At 35.7% G+C, this 21,327-nt stretch overlaps 1 protein-coding gene across 1 annotated transcript; it reads left to right on the forward strand.

The window, feature by feature from the left end:
* Positions 1-2,702: 2,702 nt before the first annotated feature.
* On the forward strand, positions 2,703-13,914 carry LUM (lumican). The gene is made up of 3 exons (XM_023933179.2): positions 2,703-3,167; positions 6,171-7,067; positions 12,867-13,914. The coding sequence occupies exons 2-3, from the start codon at positions 6,191-6,193 to the stop codon at positions 13,019-13,021; spliced, it is 1,032 nt and encodes a 343-aa protein (XP_023788947.2). The 5' UTR covers positions 2,703-3,167; positions 6,171-6,190; the 3' UTR covers positions 13,022-13,914.
* Positions 13,915-21,327: the final 7,413 nt, after the last annotated feature.

The following is a 21,327-nucleotide window of genomic DNA, read 5'->3' on the forward strand; positions in this document are numbered from 1 at the left end:
GGCTAGATCTCAGCCAGTGCAAATTGGTAATTCACTTGCAGTGGCTTCTGTTTTCAGAATCTTTCATTACAACCTATTAGACTTGGCCATCTCCAGCCATGAAAATATGAATTTTTTTAAAAAAACAAACAAAGGAGCTTTGGATCAAATAAAAGAAATATTTCTATTTATATATCAAAAGACAAAGAAAATTAGATTATAATAGCTTTTAATATTTTTTCCCCCTAAAGAAATATGAAGAAATAAGGTACAAAAGAAAACTAATTTTGAAGAGAAACTGGAGCGCAGTAGCTGTAATTGTGATATATTAATATGTCCTGACATCATCAGTGTGAAGCATGTTCATAAACAGTTTACAATTTAGATGACATAGGGGAATTTACATATTATTTTTTGTATTCCTTGAAAATTAGCTAGACTTTGTTCACATGCTGGTTAATGACTTCTGAGAGCTACCAAAAGAACACAAAATAGGGCCAGAAAAAAAGGAATCACCCAACCACAGTCCCACTCTTGCAGAAGAAGCAGTACCTTCATTTTCTGAGTTGTAGTACCTACCTGCTCTCCCAAACAGAGAGGTTTTATAACCATTATAAGGTGAGAGCTTCACAAGTCAGAAGAGTAAGATAAGGAAAAGCATAAAAATGACAACAAAGGGACATTATTAAATATCAGATTGGAGACATGGTAAAAATATTATTAAAAAGGGAGGAAAATCTATTGGTTTATGTCTTAAATTTGGAAGGCATGTGATTTTTCATCTTGACTGTGTAATTTCCATAGCTAATGTAAAACAGTCAGCAAGACAGGAACTAAATCTATGAACAAGTCTCAGCTGAACTTTATGTGACCCAAGCTTTTACCATATGTTAATTTTGAAATATCATCATTTTCCTTAATAAGATTTGTAAGCTATATAGATATGCATGTTTTGTGTTTCTGTTGTCAGAAAGAGAAAAAGGATGTACACTTGATATACAGAAAAACTGGTTCATAAATACAAATGTGCCAAAAGCATACTAAGCCTGGGTTATCCTGCACTTGCAGTCAATGTTCAATTCTATTTGTACTGCAAATGCAAAACTACTACCTGTTACTTAGAGTTCAAAATATATATTAATTTATCATAATATTGGGCTTGTCCTTCAAAACAAATCTATAGTCAGAAAAAGCACAAATAATGCCTTTCCTGTGATTTTTAAAACTCTCTTTACAAATATTATGCTCCATTTCTCACCTTGATATATGTTCTTCCACAGAGCAAATCCAGATATTGTCTTAAAGGTTTCTCTTCCTGTATGAAAAATATTTTTTTATTCCAACTGATCTCTTGCTGAGTGCTGCTGCTTGTTGCTACATTTGCAGTCAAGTCACAGTTGAGGTTTCCTTGGTCAACTAAAGCTAATGAAGTATTTTTCAGATAAATATCATTCTGTGCATGAGAAACTCCATCTGGTCTCCATTTGTCCACATGCAGAACAACAGCAGCTTTGTCCATTTCTGCATTTCTAGTCCTGATACCATGCAGTTTTCCACTTGGATTAATTCACTATTGTAATCCCACTGCTTCACATTCAATTCTTGGCACCATTCAAGTAGTAATGATCTGTCACCAATGTGTTTCCCAGTGTGGAAATGGTTCTCCCACACCAGGGAGGCAGGCATGATGTCAGAACACCAAAAGCATGACATTTGCTCCCTGGGGGCTGCACTGGTACATGGCACTCTGTGTTGAGCAAATTTGTTTGCTAATTGGGGCACTGCAGAAGCACAGAGGTCTGTAAGTGTTTGTTGTCCTTCCTGTTCTTGGTGAAGGACACTGGCTTTTCCCTGCTCACAGTAACCTTCACTGCTGTGGAGACTGAGGTGTATCAGCAGCAAATTTTGGGAGAATCTCACATCCAGGCTCCTCTTCAGGTAACGGATAGGGTTCTCCAGCCCAGACACATTCTGCGTCACAACTTTTCATAAAGATAGTAAGTGGAATATGGACAAAATCCTTGAATTTCTACCCCCAGCAATTACAGTCAAATGCAGTTAAACACACAAGACACTTTAAAATGTCTTGTACATGCTTTCTATATGCACATTTGACATTTGTCCCTACCCAAATCTATTAAAAAAAAAAAAAAAAGATGGTTCTCATAAAAAGGAAGAAATTCTCCATTTAGAGATAAGGGAAAGTTCTTATGGAAGCATTAAGGTCCACTTTAAATTGTTACTTTCTTAATATATTATTTTTTGACATTGCCTGGTGAAAGTAACATCTCATCCAAGCCTTAAGATGCATTCTTGAACTACATCCATGGAATAAGAGACAGACAACATAAAGCTGAGTAGTTCCAGATTCTGAAAAGCAGGAGAAAGCTGTAAGTGCAAAATGAACAAATGTATGAAGTGAGTTTACAGTAACTGCTCAAAACCCATTCCTGGGATGTGTTTTTATTAAACAAACATACATTCAACCACCAAAGAAAATTTCCAGACCAAATCAATTCCAATGATTTGCAGAAGAATCTTTGAACTCAAGTATGTAATCTTTGAACTCAGTATGTAATGTGGAAAAGGGTATGATTCAGAGATAATTTTTGAATCTGATCCTTAGACTAAAGTTTTTATTAAGGATATTTTACTGTGGTCATAAGATAGTTAAAGAAAAAGACAGAAAAATGAATGAGTCACTTGGCTGAAGAAGAACAGCAGCATTGAGGTCTGAGTGCTATGTGTTAGCTCATGTCTAGCAGTATAAAATGAGTTGGAAAACAAAAGCCTGTTTGCAATTTGTTTTACAATCTAACATGTTTTCCCTCAAAACTACAAAAAAAAAATCTTGTATAAACCTATGGCTTTTTAACTTTCTCAGGTTTGTGAAATATCATTCTCTGATCCCACAGGAGGAACAGATGGGTTGTCCTTGTACAAAATATGGTATCCACCTGCACTTCATTAGAGAGCTGTATTTTTGTACATGCCACACCACAAGATCACCATGATGACATAGCAGCTTCAGAGAACAGCGTGACTAGGGCTTTTTTTTTTCCCCTCTTGTTACACAGAGGATCTGGCAGACTTTTACCTCCTGACACTGTTTAGAGCATATATTGGTCGATACAGTCTCTTATTGCATCTGCTCTGGGAATTAAGGAAAGCAGCTTGAAGGCAGTAAGGTAAGTGCTGCTGCATGCTTTAACTGTAGTGTTCAGCTGTTTAAACGTAGCTGCAATGGGAATGTGAAAACATGACAGGATAAGTTTGCCAATTTGTAAATTGAGCACAAATCAACAGTTGCTTAGTCGATTCACTTTCTAAGTTTCCTTAAAACAACTTCACATATTTTGTACATCACTGTTGCAATTTTTTACAGTCTGATTTGTTCTGCATCGGAATAAGATTTGACACACAGTACAAAGAAGTTTGTAAGAGTACTCACTGTTTACTTTTTCATTCATAATATTAGTGAGAGCTCTGTAAAACCCATTTGCTAACCATTTTACTTCATTCTACAAAAAGACAAGGTATCCTGATATCCAAGTAATTAATCACATAAACAATGAGAGGGAAACAGTAGGTATTTTTAAATTTGCATTTAACTTTAAAGCCCATTTTAAATAGACTAGTAAGCTTTTAAAAAATATAATCTTTTGCAAACTGTGTAAGAATTTAAGCTACAGATTTAATGTTGATTGAGTCTTAATTTTACATTTGTTTTGTTTCACGATAACTTAATGATTAAGGAAATACAGACAAGGTCATAGTTTGAATAGTATTGCTAGACTAATGTAGCATGCATTTCCCAAAATCATGGATTTACCATGTTTTGGCAAGTTTCCTGAGCAATTTCACAAATATTTTCACAGGTATTTTGCAACACAACTGCTTAGAACAGACACAGACATTCAGTTAAAGCATGTTTATGTTGTAAGATAAACATCTAAGAATGTATTCTGATTTTATCTTTTGGATTCATGCAGTTCAGTGCAACAAGATCAAGCAAGCATGATCTATTAACCTTTTACACTTCTGACAGCAAAACATTCAGCTACCTGAATGAGAAATGCATGAATAAAACAAGTTAAATAAATTTCCTATTTACTTCACTATTTTATGTCACATACATGCCCATATGCCCTTGAACTACAGAATTGTCACATAAATTCTAAAAAAATTTATATAAATTAATTCAAAAACATTTGCTATCTAACATTTTAATTATTTCCAGGGCTCTGCAGAGCAGTAAAGATTTGTACACTATTTAAAGGGCTGTAAGACTATGATATCAATCACGAAACTTAACATTACAAATACCATTTGAAATTAGAAACTAAATAGAATTTGAATTTAAAATGTCTATGTTATTTTAAAACTATAAAATTAAGGAGGTGTGTAAAAAATGTCACCATGAGGCCAGAGAGTGTTATCCAAGGATTTCATTATACTCTTTTTATACTTTGAATACAGAAGTGTTTGATTTCCTTTCTTTAATGTTTAGTACCTAAATAGGACTGGATTTTGAGATTAATTATGTTACTGCAGTCCTTGCTTTCAGATGAGCTGTACTTATTCATTCCAGCAGGGGACTAAAGGTCGAGCTCATGTTCATGTTGCATGTTCTCATGCAGTAATGAAAGACAGGCAAAGAAAATTACACTGACAACTAATATCTCGATGATTATCCTAGGGTTTGTAATTAGGTAAATGTGATGGGGCCATGGAGATGATATGAAATCAGATTCCTTTCTCAGGGGACAGCAGCTTAATATCTAGCAGTGGGAATTTATGGGTTATTGAGTGGAGGTAACATTAAGAACATTTTTTACAAATTCTTTGTGCTGTACTGCATGAGATCAATAGGCCCTGCCTAAATGAGATTGTTATCTCACTAGAATATGATGTGGCTTTTAAGAAGTCAATAGAAGCAAAGACTTTTAGAATTAGGGAAAAATGTTGTAGCTATGGCCCTGCACTTTAACATTAAGTCTCCTGTGTAACAATTCCAATAGAAAGACTAGCTTACTCTGCTGGAAGATTGCCCAGATCTGAGATCAATGCTGCGGTCTGTTTACAGGCTTCACATACTTTCTGAAATTCCTTAAGAAAAAAAAGGTTTTAAGGATTTTCTTAATCCTCTCACTGTCTGAACAGTAGTTGAGTACTTGCAGCCTGCCTTGTTTTTCACTGGTGAAAATCAAAGTAAGCTCACTGAATTTATTGATTCTAGACCTGCTTTTCCAGCAGGACATCTAGCCAGTGGGAGGCATAATCAAGATACTAGTCTTCATAGATTAATTGGCATCTTGCAGAGTACTGATGAGAAAGCTATGGCCTTAAAAAGTGACCCCACTTATAGTGAATCACACACATCCCCAATGACACCAAATGTCCTTTTGCTGTACGTGAACTGAAAGACTGACTAGTGAACCCGATGTTTTATTGGTCACTTGATTTAGAATGGACATAAAACGTAACAAACACCTCTGTTGTATAGAGAATTTGCAAGAACATTTTCACTACCTGAAATTCAGTCATTTCAGGTCCACTGCACACATATTCAATACTGGTTGTTTGGCATGCTAAAAATAATATGCTTTGTATTCTATTAGTTCATTATTTAGGTGACTGTGAAGCTTAGTGGACCATGCTTTACAGAACATAATCCATGAGAAAAAGATCTTTCAAGCTACACACAATGCATGAGATCATTACCCTCACTTTTAACTTCCCTGTCTCTTCCAAACCAAAGTCAAATAGTCACATGTTTAGATATGAGACAATTCAGCACATTAGGAACGCTTGAAAGAGTTTAAATGGTGGAACTGCCTCTGAACATGGCCTTCAGCAAAACTGAAATCTTCTGTGGCAAGTTTAAAACCCTTGTACCTCATCATCTTTCTTGGACTTAATCAATGAATGCAGAATGATATAGAGTTTTACTTACAACAGCAAAATGGCCAGCAATTTTGCATTACAAAGGAAGATTACACAAGACAGGGGAAGTAATAAAGCAGTTACAATGTAATACTAATAGCCCAATATTTTTTTCTTAATTAAAAACCTTAAATAGGAACTGTAATTAGTTTTTAATTATAATTTTTATCTGGTAAAAATTTAAATATTGCTGAAAGAGATAAAAGATTAAAGTCATATCTTGTTTATTCCCTTTCACCATACAGGAACAAGACACGTTAGAAAGATGGCTTTAAACTCCCTACCTGTCTTTCTGCTGTTGATTAGTGGCATTTTTTGCCAATATGAATACGGTCCTGGAGATGATTATGGTTATGACCCTTTTGGGCCATCTGCAGCAGTCTGTGCCCCAGAATGTAATTGTCCTTTAAGCTACCCTACTGCCATGTATTGTGACAATCTCAAGCTGAAAACCATTCCAATTGTACCAAGTGGAATAAAATACCTCTATCTTCGAAACAATATGATTGAGGGAATTGAAGAGAACGCATTTGACAATGTAACAGACCTACAGTGGCTGATCCTAGATCACAACCATTTGGAAAACTCAAAAATTAAGGGAAGAGTCTTCTCTAAACTAAAGAACCTGAAGAAACTTCACATTAACTACAACAATTTGACTGAAGCTGTTGGACCACTTCCCAAAACACTAGATGACCTGCAGTTAAGTCACAACAAGATCACAAAAGTCAATCCTGGGGCATTTGAGGGGCTGATGAATCTGACTGTCATTCACCTCCAGAACAACCAGCTGAAAGCAGATTCTATTTCTGGGGCTTTTAAAGGCCTGAATTCACTTTTGTATCTTGACTTAAGCTTCAATCAACTTACAAAGCTTCCAACAGGACTGCCTCACTCCTTGCTCATGCTGTACTTTGATAATAACCAAATTTCCAATATTCCCGATGAGTACTTCCAAGGTTTTAAAGCCCTGCAATATTTACGTTTATCCCACAATAAATTAACAGATTCTGGAATACCAGGTAATGTCTTCAACATCACATCTCTAGTTGAGTTGGATCTCTCCTTCAATCAGCTGAAGAGCATTCCAACTGTCAGTGAGAACCTGGAAAACTTCTACCTCCAAGTCAACAAAATTAACAGTGAGTTAAATCTACACATATTCATTAATGTTTATCACAGACTAGATATTGATGGTTATTGCAAGTATCCAAAATAAGAGATGAACCAGTCTGAAAAAATAGTACCGGTTAGACTGTTACCACATTGACACTTAGACTTGACAGTTGTCCACATTCATGTTAAAAGACAGATATTTACCTAGTAGCCACCTTAACTTAAAATGAGAAATTTATGCTTTCATAGTAATGTGGATTTTTTTTCCCTCAAATTCCCATCTTGTGTAACTTGGAGTAACTACATAGAAGCCAGTGGAATTGTCTTATACAATTCAGAAAATACTGAAAAGTTTGATCAGTGCAAAAGATGTTCAGAATTCTTATGCTGAGAAAAAGAGAGAGATGTCAGGTGAGGATCTGACTATGGTAAGCTTTCAGGAGCTGGTAGTCAAAGTGCTGGAGGTAGGAGAAAGGGAGAGCACAACAAATTCACCAGGTAGCAGGCACAAGATGCAGTGAAAAAGGTACATTGAAGTAACTGCATTTGTTGCCTTCCTCCCTTGCCTCACATAGTATCCCTCCAAACCTATCTTTAAATTCAAAAAGCTGTCCCTGTTCCTTGTTTTCCTTCCTGTTTTGCACATCATATGATCAGGTGGCAAGTCTGTCTCCATTCACTTATGATTTGAAAAATGTTCTTTCTGCAGTGAATAAATGCCACACCTTGCATGAGACCATGAAGGTTTCTGCTGAGACAGGGCTTTTACAAGACTGTCCCATTCCTGGCTTGACAAGGAGGTGTTGCAGAGCTGGAGAGGCCTCACCACTGCATCAGAAATTCTCCAGCTGCACCTCTCTCAATGGTAGTCCCTGATGGAGAGGGAGATATGACAAATATAACTGTGGTTTCTCAGGAGGATTTATATAATCTTGCTGGTTGACATAAAGTAAACCACAAAAAATCCTCCCTTCTGTTTGCCTACTTGTATCCATCAAGGATTAATAGTATTAGTGTTAGCTACCCCATACATAGCTAACTCCATGGAAATGTAGCCTTTAAAACAAATATTCTTAGTGCAGATATTACCAGACTAAGGGCAAAATACTTTGAAATATTTTGTATTTACTATGTTTCATTTTTCTCAGTGGCTTTTTTTTTTCTAGTGCATCTCAATTTCTTGTTTTGAGATGAGTGAAAACAACAAGTTAATAATTCCCACCTAAGGCACTACATACAGATACCTATGGAACTCTACCAGATACTCTGCCACTCCTAAAATAGCTAGCTATGATGATTTTTAATTTCTCATGAGATATATGAAGCACTTTTCCTTTCTTAGAATGATCTGAGCCCTCTGCAAGACACCTGAGTACCAAGCTGGGCTGCTATTCACTTTTCTGAGGACATCAGAGTCAAGGACTATGACAACAATTTTAGCTTTTTGTGGAAAGTTGCATTTTCAGGGGGTGATGTGGGGAGGGGATGTTCACCAGCTACTGCTACACTATCATTGCTACCCTACGGACTGATGCAACAGAATTATGACTTATTGTTCTTTTTTTCTTTACCATAAAATCTAGCAGACTTCGAGAATCAGCTTTTTCAGTTATCTAATTTCACAGGCATAATATATAGTTCCCTAAGATGTTGATTGACAATGTGGGATAAAAATTAATTAAAAATAATCATTAATATAGGTAAATCAAAGCTCTGGGATTTCACAATTCATGATGCCTGACCTACAGCCATGAGTCTTTTGGAAAATTGGGTTGATTGATCTGTGACTATTTAAGCTTCAAACCAACAACCAGTTCCTTTGTTTAATAAATTATTATAATTTCCCAGTGATTTGTGAAAGGATGACTGTAAGCTAGACCAGCTTCTGTTCCATATGATGGCCTATGGTACACATATGCAGTGAGAGGCTTTTGTCTAAGGAGCAATAATAATTTGTCCTCAAATACACAAAAGGTATAATCCTTCAGTTTATGTTTAATTCGTTTGAAGTTTTCATTATACTGAGACCTAACATAAAGATATTTCTCCAGAGTTCTTAACTTCCTATGTCTCACTTTTTCTCAGATACCTCCAAGCTTGTAATTAACATTTATATTTGTCTAAGAAAGCATAATCTGGTTCCAACATTGTTGATATTACTGGAAAGAATATTTCTCTAAATTACTGTCCATGAGTTTCACCGTGGACTTGCTAAAGTCATTATACATTGTCATTCATAAAAAAAAAACTGTTTGAGAAATACCCTTATTTGAGTGACTCTGAGTTTTTTGAACAAGAGCTGATGAATAAACACATCAAAATATGTAGAGCAGAATCAGTTTTGCCTTAGTATGTTCTGTTTCCCTCTGTGTTGCAAGAAGCAGTGGGTGAAGCAGATAGCAAACTGCTCAGAAAACAAATTCAAAATAACTCCTCTGATTTCTAACTAATAAATTGAAACACATCCATTATATTGATTGTGAGTATCAAATCTACATTTTTATCTACTGTACTGGATGCTGGTTGGATCTCCAAGCTAGAATAGGACCTTGGAAGATTTAGAAAAGCCTTTGCTTTCTCCATACCTCAGACCTAAACTGTAGTTTCTAAGTTGAAATGTCTTTAAGATGCCACTATTTTTATATACACACACACACACACGTACACACACATGTATAGACTTGTGTTACAGACTCCTCTGAGTAGAAAAAAACTCTGCAGGATGGAAAATAAAAAAACAAGAATCAAAGAGGTTCAGTGAAACAAGAAGAGGGTCCAAAGAAGGACTTCTCCTTATTTCATCTGCACTTGTAAGGGATTAAGGAGACAATTGTTGTGTCTGCATGAAACCCCAGGAAGTAATGGGGTTACTCCACGTAAACGGAGTATGAAAGGGGAGATGGGAAAGCGTTGCAGAGGACAGTTAAGAGACTATATATGAATTGTGGAGGTGCTTTATGGTCTTTTATCTGGCTCACTCCATCAGTTCCCAGAGGAGTTTTTTAACATGGCCTGTTTAGAAATGTTTCACATGTGGCTAGTGGCCAGCACACAACAATAATGACTATGGGACTTCAAATGCTGTTAAGATTGCCCACTGCACTGTCAGATGGAAGCCCAATTTTCATCCAATCCTTCTTATTCTCTCAGTGTCTGGCTTATGCAGGAATGCTGTGTTGGGAAAATATGTGGGAAAAATTCCAGGTAGACTGTCTTTGAACCTGAATTTTATAAATTCAGGAAGATATTTTTTCACCTGCAACATTAACAAGTGTAACAAAAGAGGGAGTAAATAAAATTCTGAGATATTTTATGCCACATTCTATTATTTTATTCTAAAAGATTGTAGTTCCCCACACAGATAATGCAGGTTAAAGCTCATCAAGTGCACTCGCAAGAACCTCTGGTCTCATTTTCTGCTACTAAAGACTGCAACTAAAATGAAACATTTTTAAATTTGTTTTAAACAACTGATAACTATATGAAGAGTATAAAATTTGACCCATATTCAAATGATGTGGACCAAATATTGGAACAATATCCCACTGAAGTCCATGACTAAGTTAATTTGACTTCTGTGAGGACAAGATCTTCATCCACTTCCAAAGTGGTTTTAGTCTCATAAAGTCAGCACAGATCAGAATTTTGTTATTAAATTTTTGTGGTTTACATGTATGAAGTTTATGTCCTTTGAGTCGATCCAGCTTTTATAAACATATCTTCTTTTGCAACCAAATGTTAGCATTTATGCTCAGAAGTAATAATATTTGAAGAAAACAACCTAAAATTTAAATTTATGAAGTTTTAGAATGTTTGTCGTCAGCAAAAATATACTTACCATGTCATTCCTGAATGACAAGATGGAAAAAACTGATATTAGAATTAATTTTTTTTAAATTTTACAAATTAAACCCAAGTTATCTGAAGAAAACTGGAACTAAATAGCCAATGGTATAGCCTACAGCCCAAGACAATGAGTTAAAATCTCAGGAATTTGTTTTCATTCAGCAAAATTTTACACAGACATAATCTTATAAACATCTCTCAGATCACATGATCTTAATGAACAAAACTCATTAGCTGGCTTCTGCTGGTACATTCTGAACCAGAAGAATATCAGAAATAATAAAATTTTACTATATTACGACATGGACTGCCCAAAGGATGCCATTCCTCTCTCAACCTTCTAAAAGAGGGTTGCACACTACACAAAATCTGGGAAATTGTTTCAATTTGCTTTAATCGAATTGATAATCAAGATCTGCCTTTTAATTATATTTCCTTAATTCCTATTCGAAAAAATAACTTATTTTGTGGAATATATATGAATCTTTACTCACTCTTAATATCATATCTCTGTCCAAAATATTACGTAAGTTCTTATGCTCTAAAGAGCTGCCTGCACATTTACACTTAGTTTACAAAAACCATGTTTCATTAGTGATAGAAAATTATTGTAATGCAAGTCCTGGTAGAATCCAATTAGAAGAATGTTAATCCTAAAGCTTATGAGAAGGTAGGAAGGGTACTTCCTTCATTTCCTTCAGTACTACAATTTGATCATACTTAGATTGAGTAGCCACGTAGAAAAGATACATAAGGTGAGCTATGGAAGGTAAATTGAATGGCATTTAATTTTGATGATGCTAATTTGATGTATCAGAAATTATGAGATGTATGGGTTCATTGAAAGAGTCCCTTTAACTTTTTTGATTATTTCCTGTGTGAATTCATCCAATGCCAGTGTTCTGAAGAACAAGTCTCTCAAACTGCTTTGTTAGTAGTTATGGAGCTTCTCAACAGATTAATCCTCTATCTGACTCAAAGGAAACACAGGTGGGAATGAAGACCCTCTTTGCAAAATTACACAGTGTGGTTTGAAGGGCACATCAGATTTATTCACACAAATTCCACCTTGAGGATAAATCTTCTCTGCATGAAAGAGGTCTATAATATATGGGTATGTGTGTGTTCTGCATACTGAGCAGCCAACTTTAGTGATTCATATATTTTCTAGCTTACAGTTAATACTGATCATAGGATAAAAGATGGATTTCTGTTCAAGATCTACCTGGTGCTACATGAACCAAATAATACTTCAACTGAATAGAGACCATTTATAACATGCTAAATAAATTCAATAAATATAAATATTTTACAAGTATTTTTTGCATTCATACTCACCTTCTAATCTTGATGTGGAAAGGTTCAACTGCACAATTTAAATGTAAAAATCCCCAACCCTGGACCCAAATTTCATTCTGAAACAGGTAAATCAAAATGGCACATATAAAATATATTCAAAATACACAGATAGTCATTGGACTTCCTGTTCTTTAGGGTAAAGCTGTACCATGGTTTCAGTTTCTCCAGAAACTTTTTACTTCCTTTAATATCTTATATAAGAGTTTTACCCTTCCATTGTAATGCATACAAACTGACTGATTCCTCCCTCTGCATCTCTTTTTTTAAAAAAAAAGATCGATTTTTTTTCCTTTTATCTAAATGCCAGATTAGACATCTATGTAAAATCTGAAGTCTAAAAGTCAAATTTGTACTGAGGAAAATGGCATTTGAAAAACTCAGTCTTGAAATTCTGAAACTCTTACAACTAACAGAAAGAACCTCTCCCAACACAAGTCCCTCAAGTTCCAATAAATTTTTAGGGGTTTGCATCAGTGCAAAATGCAAAATATTGAAAATAATATAATAAGTTAAGGTCATCATTTCCAACTGAAATTAAAAAAAAATAAAACAGAAAAATAATGGGTTTGTCCTATTTGTCCTAATGATTCATGTTTTCCTCTTATTTCTGTTCTCTTCAGAGTTCCCATTGAGCAGCTTCTGTAAGGTAGTTGGACCAACAACCTATTCCAAGATCACACATTTGCGCCTGGATGGAAACAATCTCACCCGGGCTGACCTGCCCCAGGAGATGTACAACTGCCTTCGGGTGGCTGCTGAGATCTCCCTGGAGTGACACACCTGTGACCATCCAGGTCCCTTCCAGGGGCAGGGACTGCAGGAATAACTCACCATGATAGTGCTTTAAAATTAGGATATGCCTAAAAGCAAGTGTCAATCTGCATATTATCCATTCTGTTTGTTAATATTTAGTGTGGGCTCAGCAAGCTTAAGGGAATGTGTGTATATTTTTACAAATGGTTTTATTTAGAAACCACGAGAATTACCAAATCTGGTGCAAAATATGCCTTTATCTAGCCAGATGAGTTGAGGTAAAAGATTCATCTTCATAAAAATCTATATCCATGCATGAAACACATGCCAGCATGTTGCAGACTCACAGGGAAGTCAGGTGGGATTCATGGTCGGTTATAGTGAGCAGTATGGGCTGGCCGGTGTCAATACAAGATTCCTGTCCAACTTTCTTAATAATCATGCCTTTTATGTACTGTTACCCACTGCAAAGGAAAAAATGATTTAACAATATATGAACAATTTAAAATTTGTGAAAATATGCATTCAGAGCCTATGAAATTGTTAAATTAATGGAATACGTGAAAGAGAACAAGGAAAAAAATATTCAGGTTAAATAATTGTTTACTCTTCTTTTTTGTCATATTTTCATTTAACTTTCATGGTAAGATTTTTATTCATTGCTGGTATAATTGTTATTTCAAAATAAATCATATATACAAATATTTTTATTCAATTACTTGCATGCTATTTTTAACTAGACTGTAGAAAATAAAACATACCAAATAATGTCCTTTTGTCCATATCATTGACAACTGTGTTTCTTTCTTTTATAAAATAAAAAAAAAAAAAAACAGAGACAGGAAAATCTAAGCTATTCTATTATTATTATTAAAATTTATTGTCAGGTTAAATAAACTGTTTTCTCTACTTCAATGGTTCAATATGTTTGTACACGTAATTTCACATGTACCACTATGCTTGTGTTGACCAATAAATCAGTGTCTTAAGAAGCTTGCAGCATGGGAATCATAGCACTATGAAAACGTGCAAACTGATGTTTCAGTATTGTCAAAAGAACAGTGAAACCTCTCAGAAACCACAGGTGGTGAGTACAGTGCAGCTACATGTGGTAAAGACATGGTAGGATATTCTACCCATAAATAAATAACCCAAATATTGTCAGCATCTTGGAGAACACTAAAATAAATGTGCTAGTAATTGAGAGCTGTAAGTGGCTTGCTTGCAAGTACAGATCATCCCACGGGTACTATTTTCTTTTCAACTACTAGGCTATTAAACACTCAAACAGAAACTTTGCTGGTTTCTATAGCAAAAGCAGAAACTATCACCTCTGAAATAAACCCCAAACCGATTCATACCAAACCATTCAGTCAACACGCTGCCAATTCCAGATGTTCAAAATGAAAACACAATTCACAAAGAAACTTGGGACCAAAACAAAAGGACAGATTCATAAAAGAATAGAAATATTTCCCTCTTTATTTTTTTTAAATTTTGGAATTCATAAATGTTACTACTTTTTTTACCCATATACAGGAAGGATTGACAGTAAAATTTGTTACAAGTTGGCTAGAATTTTCATTACAGAATGAAGTCTAAATCTGGGGTTTTCTGAACACATCAGAGTGGGAATCACTAAGAAATAGTGGGAATCACTAGGCATTGTAACATAGAAAAAAAGAAGGAAGTGCATGCAAAACTCCCCAAAGTAAAGAAAAATCTATAGGAAATGGTATTTAACCATTTCCAGAGAGCTTTTAACCCAGCTCTTCTTAGATAACACTAAGACTTCTAGAACACAAACTGATAATGAGATTTGTCACCTGATTGCTGCAATCTAACACACCAGAAAAGTATTATTCAACTTGTTTCAGCATACCAATTACTTTTTTGCAAAATGAAAGAGTGTGGACAGTGAGAATGAGAAGAGTACAACTCATAATGGATTAGAACTTGTTAAGAGTACTTCCCTCACACTTTTTCTTTCCAGGTAATTCCAAGGTACTTCTCTTAGCCTCTCTGAATATACCATATGTCTCAGTCCATGTTTTATTGCAGTCTTCCACTGACTAAAAGAGTGACACAGAAAAAATGTCCAGTTTCAAGGTGCATGGTGAAAAGGAATGGAGGCAAAGAAAAAGTTCTAGACAGAAAAATTTCAGCTGGACATATAAAAAAATTCTTCACAGTGAGTTCATAAAGCACTGTCACACATGCCCAAGGAGGCTCTGGACTCTCCATGCTCAGATATTTTTGTAACTTGCATGGGCAGTTCCCTGAGGGACAGATTTGTCCTTGGAGCTAGCTTTGGTTTTATAACGAGGTCGAACTAAAAAACCTTCAGGTTTCTTCAAACTTATTTATAATTTCTGTGAACCTGTGATTCTAATACTAGTAACCAAAGGGGAACAATATCAATTTTAATACCCAGTTCTACAGCTGAAGAGTTTAGCATGAAATTCATGTGGAAAATTTCTTGTTTCAGGTTCCAGTCCATAATTCCAACTCTTATGATACTCACAAAACCTTAACTCAGCTGACATTTGGGTATAGATTCCATAGGCAGGAACAGTAGAATCTTTATTTTGATAACTTTGCTGGCTTGTGCAAATCTGCTCCTATTTTAACACCTGTGGTTTGCTGAGTAATGGCAGGGAAATCAGAGATCCATCCCTGCTAACTCTCCCATGTGGGACAGCACTAGCGAATGTGCCAACACCCTAATGGACAATGTGCTCACAGAGGACATTTTGGTTGTGAATTTTTTCACATCTGGGTATTGGTTACAAGGCTTTCCATCCATAAGAAAAATAACTTGATTGGTAGGCCTTAAGACTCACACAGAAATAACCCTCTTCTCTATTTAGTCTGAAAAGTTCAACATCTGTTAGTACAGAGAAAGCAAAGGAGAGCTAATTGCACTTTAGGACACTCACCTTGAATGTAGAAGGGTCAGGTTCAAGTACCAGGGCAAATTACCATTTCATTATGTAAAGAAAACTGCTTTAGAGGCTGGAGCAATTTTTATCACATTATACCCCTTTTCTGAGAAAAGATTGTGATTGTGGGCTAAAATGTACATATTGCTACTCTTTAGTGTTATAAACCTGATGCTTCATGGGTGTAATTGCTTCTACCTGTTTTAACAGGTGAATTATCTTCATTTTCATAATTGGAATTCTTAATCTACAGATCAAACGACACAATAGATTCAACAAGTTTTGATTACTAGAATAATTTTTTTTTAAAATATAATACCTGGTACGTGGTATCTCTGTGGTATAGCATACCTTTTTATTCTGAAATACTTAAAGAAAAACAGAAAATAATGTCTAATTAAGAAGGAAGTGAAGACATGAGGTAAATACATGAGAGGAGAAATATTATTTACGGTCCATAGTACAGTGTAGAAACAACAGGATTTGGTCAAATGCACCTGATTTCTAAGGAAAAGGAAAGATGCTGCACTGTGTAAAAAAAAAATGCAGTTTTGTTTTTATTCTGTGAATACCAGTGTGGGGCAATGCATACAGGTCTGTCATGGTATTTGGCCAACCTGACTAGAGCACACATTCAAATAACTACAAGGACACTTTGGAACCTATTAAATAATACTTGTAAAAATATATTTCTGTTTAAGATAATGCTTTCATTGAAACATGCATAATATTTCAGACAGAAGTACTGGAAGTCTTTATAAATTTCATACCTTAAAAAAACCAATTTAACAATAAGCTGTCTTTAAGATAAATAAGTCTTTCAAAATTCCTATTTCCATCATCTTTCCAGTATCACATCATGTGATTTTTCCATCCATCTTACTATGCACACTGGTTTCCAAACTACATTAACAAGTGTTTCTCAAGCTTCACTTTTAGATTTCATCATTACAGCCTTTCTGCTGTCAAAAAAATTTAAAAAGTAAGACCAGTAAGTTCTCAAAATTATGTACAATGTTGCATTGATTTGAAGAAGAATTTGTGATTACTTGTGTTAAAAAATGAGTTGTTGTTTTTTTTTATTGAGATTCCTAAGTTTGGGTAAGAAGAACCATCCCCTGCAATATTATTATTCCCACCCTAGATTCAGAAGAAGGAAAGGTGTGTTGCCTCTAATGAAAATCACAGCCTTGAGCTGAGGTGTGTATTTTACAGAAAATGCAGAAGGGAACCAGGCATTTACTGCTGGGATTCCCAGCTGCCATCATGAAGAGCATGGAACCATCTAAGAAAAGGGCAGGCAGTGTTGGACAACACCCTGTTGATTGTTTAGTGTTCTTTAGGTCATTGTTTAGGGCTCTGGAGCACTGCATGATGCTTGGATAGGGATGGGTGATGAATTCTCCCCAGAGCTGGGTTCCAGACCTGTCTTCAAAGAAAAAGGTGATGTCAGTTTGAATCTAAGTGCTGGGTGTTGAAGAATTTCATCTACACTATAAAAGACCTAGTTTCAGCATGTTCCATCTGAAAGGATAATCAGTGACTGGAGCAGTCACTTGAGTGAGATTTGAACTTGGGACTCTGGAAGAAAACTCAAGTGCTCTGGGAAACGCCAGCTCTTGAAAGCAGTCACAACTTAAGAAAATAAAAATCACACAGTCTAATATTTAATTTCAGTATTTCCCAAGAGTATCTGCATTAAAAATTAGAGCAAAATTACTACAATTAATGGAAAATAAGAGCTGAGTTTTCATATAGCTTATTCCATTTGGCTTTTCTTTCTAAATATTTGAAAAGCCTCTGAACCTTGAATTTCTCATGTGACAAAATCACTGTAGCAGATCATTACTGTAAGGGGAATATAATATTTTTTTCATTAAGTTGTGGAAGTTCTCTTTTATGTAACCCTTGTTATTCATTTTAGACGAAAGAACTTTGTATAAGTTTAAACTTCTTGAAATGCATTGTCTTACCGTGGGGGTCTAAAATGAAGATGAATTAAAATATTTTGGGACTTCTTTAACAAAAGAAGAAAATAAGAAAACAGAAGTTAAATTAAGGATAAGGATATAATTAAAGGATAGTAAAACCGGTTTGTTTTCATTATCCTCATGTTATCTCAGAATATGTAATCTTTTTACTCAAACTGTAAACTGCAGGCTTACAAAATGGCCATCAGAACATTAATACATGTTTTCATTTACCATTAGTTGTCTGGAAAATATAAATCATCTAAATAGCTACACGTGGTCCCAGCAACTCAGTATATGTGTGTAATTGATAAATGCATGTCAGATATTTTAATTTAAGATACATTTAGCATTTTAAAAATTGAGTCCCAGGGTAGGATAGATTTGTTTAAGTACTGAAATAGTTGAAAGCATGAAAACAAAGTAAGAGATTGACAGCAACATTTACATAGTAGGTAAAGCAAACCTAGCAAGCCAAGACAAATACCAGATCCTGGCATTGTGTTGTGGAACCTTTTTGGTGTCACTGTGGTAAAGAGTTCAAAACAGAGAGAAAGGGAACAGAATGCCAAAAAATTATTTAATGAAGCATATTCAGGAGACCATTATATTTCCCATAAGAGCTGAGCCCTTTTCCAGAGTTGTTCTTTTCTGAAATGTGTTGTTCTGCAATGATCTCTTTCAGCTAAGCTACTCAGTTCCCACTGTAGTTTTGATAAGGGAGTGAAGTTGTGCAGAAAGTAATCTGCTAGAGTTTTGTTTCTGGACTTTTTGAATGAGATCTTATCTTCCTAAATCCTATATAGACAAGATGTCAGGTGACATCTCCATTTAGTAAATTAAGCTAGTCAAACTGTTCCCCAAGGTATCTTTGAGCAATGTATTCTGATCTAAACTGAAAGCTCCCCATCTAAACTCCCTATATGTCAGCTGCCTGCATATGCACAGAAAATGCCTATTTAAATAAGAAATGCAATTTCTTCCACTAGGAGATCTAAGCAGGTAATTCTAGACTTGTAGAAGAGGTGCAGCATTCCTGCTCCTAAGTCTGTTTTGTTTTAATTTCTTTTGTTCACTAGGAATGATGTAGAGCAAAATACATCCATAGGAGCAGAGTCTGGAACATCTGGGCTGGTCCTTTGATCTGTCTGCAGTGTCCCTTGGGCTAGCCTGAAGGGCTCAGTCATCTGCTTTCTTTTAGACTCTTTGATCTCGCTGACCTTTTGTGGCTGTTTTTTAAAAGGAGCAGCAGATATTAATTGAGATATATCACTGTCTGATGGTCAGGGAACCGCTTGGAAATAGAAGTTTTGTCTCTTTGACTCAGGGTAAAACTCAGAGCAGCAATGCAGAAAGAGAGAGACCACTACATGCCTGTCATCAGAAGTGAAAGGGGCAGACTGAATCCTGAATAAAAGCACCCTTAGAAGATGTTTGGAGCTGTCAATGGAGCATAGGATTAAGAATACACAAACTGGACTTACTGTCTTCAGCTTCTGAAGCGCTACCTTTTCTCTAGTAACCATGAAGATAATTCAAGAGCATGTTTCAGATGAACTGATTGTCCTGTGGAGCAAGGCACTCAGTTTTTAGTGAAGTAGTTCCCAAATTTAGGCACCCTGGACTGCAGCCTTTGCTAAATGGAGCAATCTACAGGGCTAATGAGTAAGCCCTGCTTGCAGTGCACTCCTGGGTTTTCTGGTGATGAACTGTACACATGCTTGATGCTTAACAGACCTTGCTTCGAATTCAATCTCAGACATATGGCAGCCATTACTGAGAGAAAGCGATGCATTTTTTCACTGTCAGCAACTCTGGCGCTAAAACAGAGCAACTGCTCCAAACAGCGCTCCCAGTTGTCCATTTCTCCTCCCAATGGATTTTCTGTATTTTTTACTCTTCTAGTCTTGCTCAAGGTTGTGAGCTGTTTTAGTTTCAAGCATGTACATTAGTCCTCTCAAGGAGGTGTTGCTACCCCCTGCAGTTGTTGATTCTTCTCACTTTTTTATACTTTTTTAATACAAATTCTCTTGATTAACAGTGTGGATTGAAAGGAGACATGTGCAGTAAAAATCCTGTAGTTGCTGCAGACACCTTTCTCAAACTAGAACAATCCCAGCAGTATCTCTTAGAAATTATCTCCAAAATTCAGGGTGGGTATTCACACTATTTTTACTGCAATATTTTTTCCCGCTTCTTTTTATTGTTGTGCAAATATCTTTCATACTGTTAATTTTTGGGAGATTGCTGATGGTCTCAGGAGCATTTTGTGTTTCACTAACATTTGCCTTTGATCACTCAGCTTCTCAAGTTAAAAATGACCTCATTAACACAAAATTGTTAGCTGTCTCTTACTGAAAATAAGGTTCTGGAAAGAGTCTCAGGTTGGATACGCAAAACAAAAGGTTTCCCAAACCATTAGTCATTTTTGAAAATCTTGGCCATGGTCTTTTATTAGTCTGTAAAACTTTATCACCATAATGTGCAAGCTTTAAATAAGAAATATTTACACCAGATGATGGAGGACTGAACAGAACAAATGCATGATATGTGCAAAATCTTGAAGGTTTCATGGCAGGCAAGCTTTCTGCAAAGTCTGCTTAGACACCCAGGAAATCAATCCTCTCTGCAGAGATATTTAAAAAATTTGTACATATTGCAGTCATCACACTCTTGCTTCCTGATTTTGAGGACATTACTTGCCATTGCTTTTCTGCCTTGTTTGCATGAGAAGAAATGGAAATTCACATTATTGAGAAAGACTTAGAAAATGTACTTTGCTATTTTCTTCTCCTAATGAAGGACTCCCCCTTCGAATGGCATGGAGAAGTGTGCTTAATGAGGATCAAATACCTGGCTTCTAAATCCACAAAGGGCAGATTGTGACCCCTTGCTGAACAGTATTTCACACAAATAGTGCCTGCCACAAGGTAAACAGCAAGTCCCTTTGCCAGGGACTTCTGTGATAACATAATGAATATCTGGACATGATTAGCAGGTAAAAATAGCAGGTAAATTCAGACCACCGTGGAATGTAAGATAAACCAATCTTTTCTGTTGTTCCTAAATGTAAACATCTGGCATTTAAGTGTGTAACAGCAGATATCCACCATCAGGACTTGCAATTTTAGACCCTTCAGTGCAACATCCAGGATGGATACTCAGATCATTCTTTAAGGGCAAAGAGACCTCAGGGCCTCCATATTCTCTCTACTTTGTAAAGATTTAGCACAAAAGCAAACCAGTTTTATGTTTTAACAACATTGCTTGTTGTTTACAAGAATAATAGATGCACTTTTCATAATGTGAAGCCTCACAACTGGACATACAGCTATTTTAACTTTCACACAGTGGGGCCTCTGCCTCTCCCCAGATCCCTTGGATGGACTCCAGCTGACAAGCATTGTCACTAATGT

Source organism: Cyanistes caeruleus, chromosome 4, assembly GCF_971803275.1.
Source record: "Cyanistes caeruleus chromosome 4, bCyaCae1.hap1.1, whole genome shotgun sequence".
Classification (NCBI taxonomy): Eukaryota; Metazoa; Chordata; class Aves; order Passeriformes; family Paridae; genus Cyanistes; species Cyanistes caeruleus.

What these genes read in the sequence shown, in the direction of transcription:
- LUM (XM_023933179.2), top strand. Translation starts at nt 6,191, where the DNA reads ATGGCTTTAAACTCCCTACCTGTCTTTCTGCTGTTGATTAGTGGCATT. An exon ending in CCAAGTCAACAAAATTAACA is followed by an intron (nt 7,068 to 12,866) that starts GTGAGTTAAATC and finishes TGTTCTCTTCAG; the next exon opens with AGTTCCCATTGAGCAGCTTC.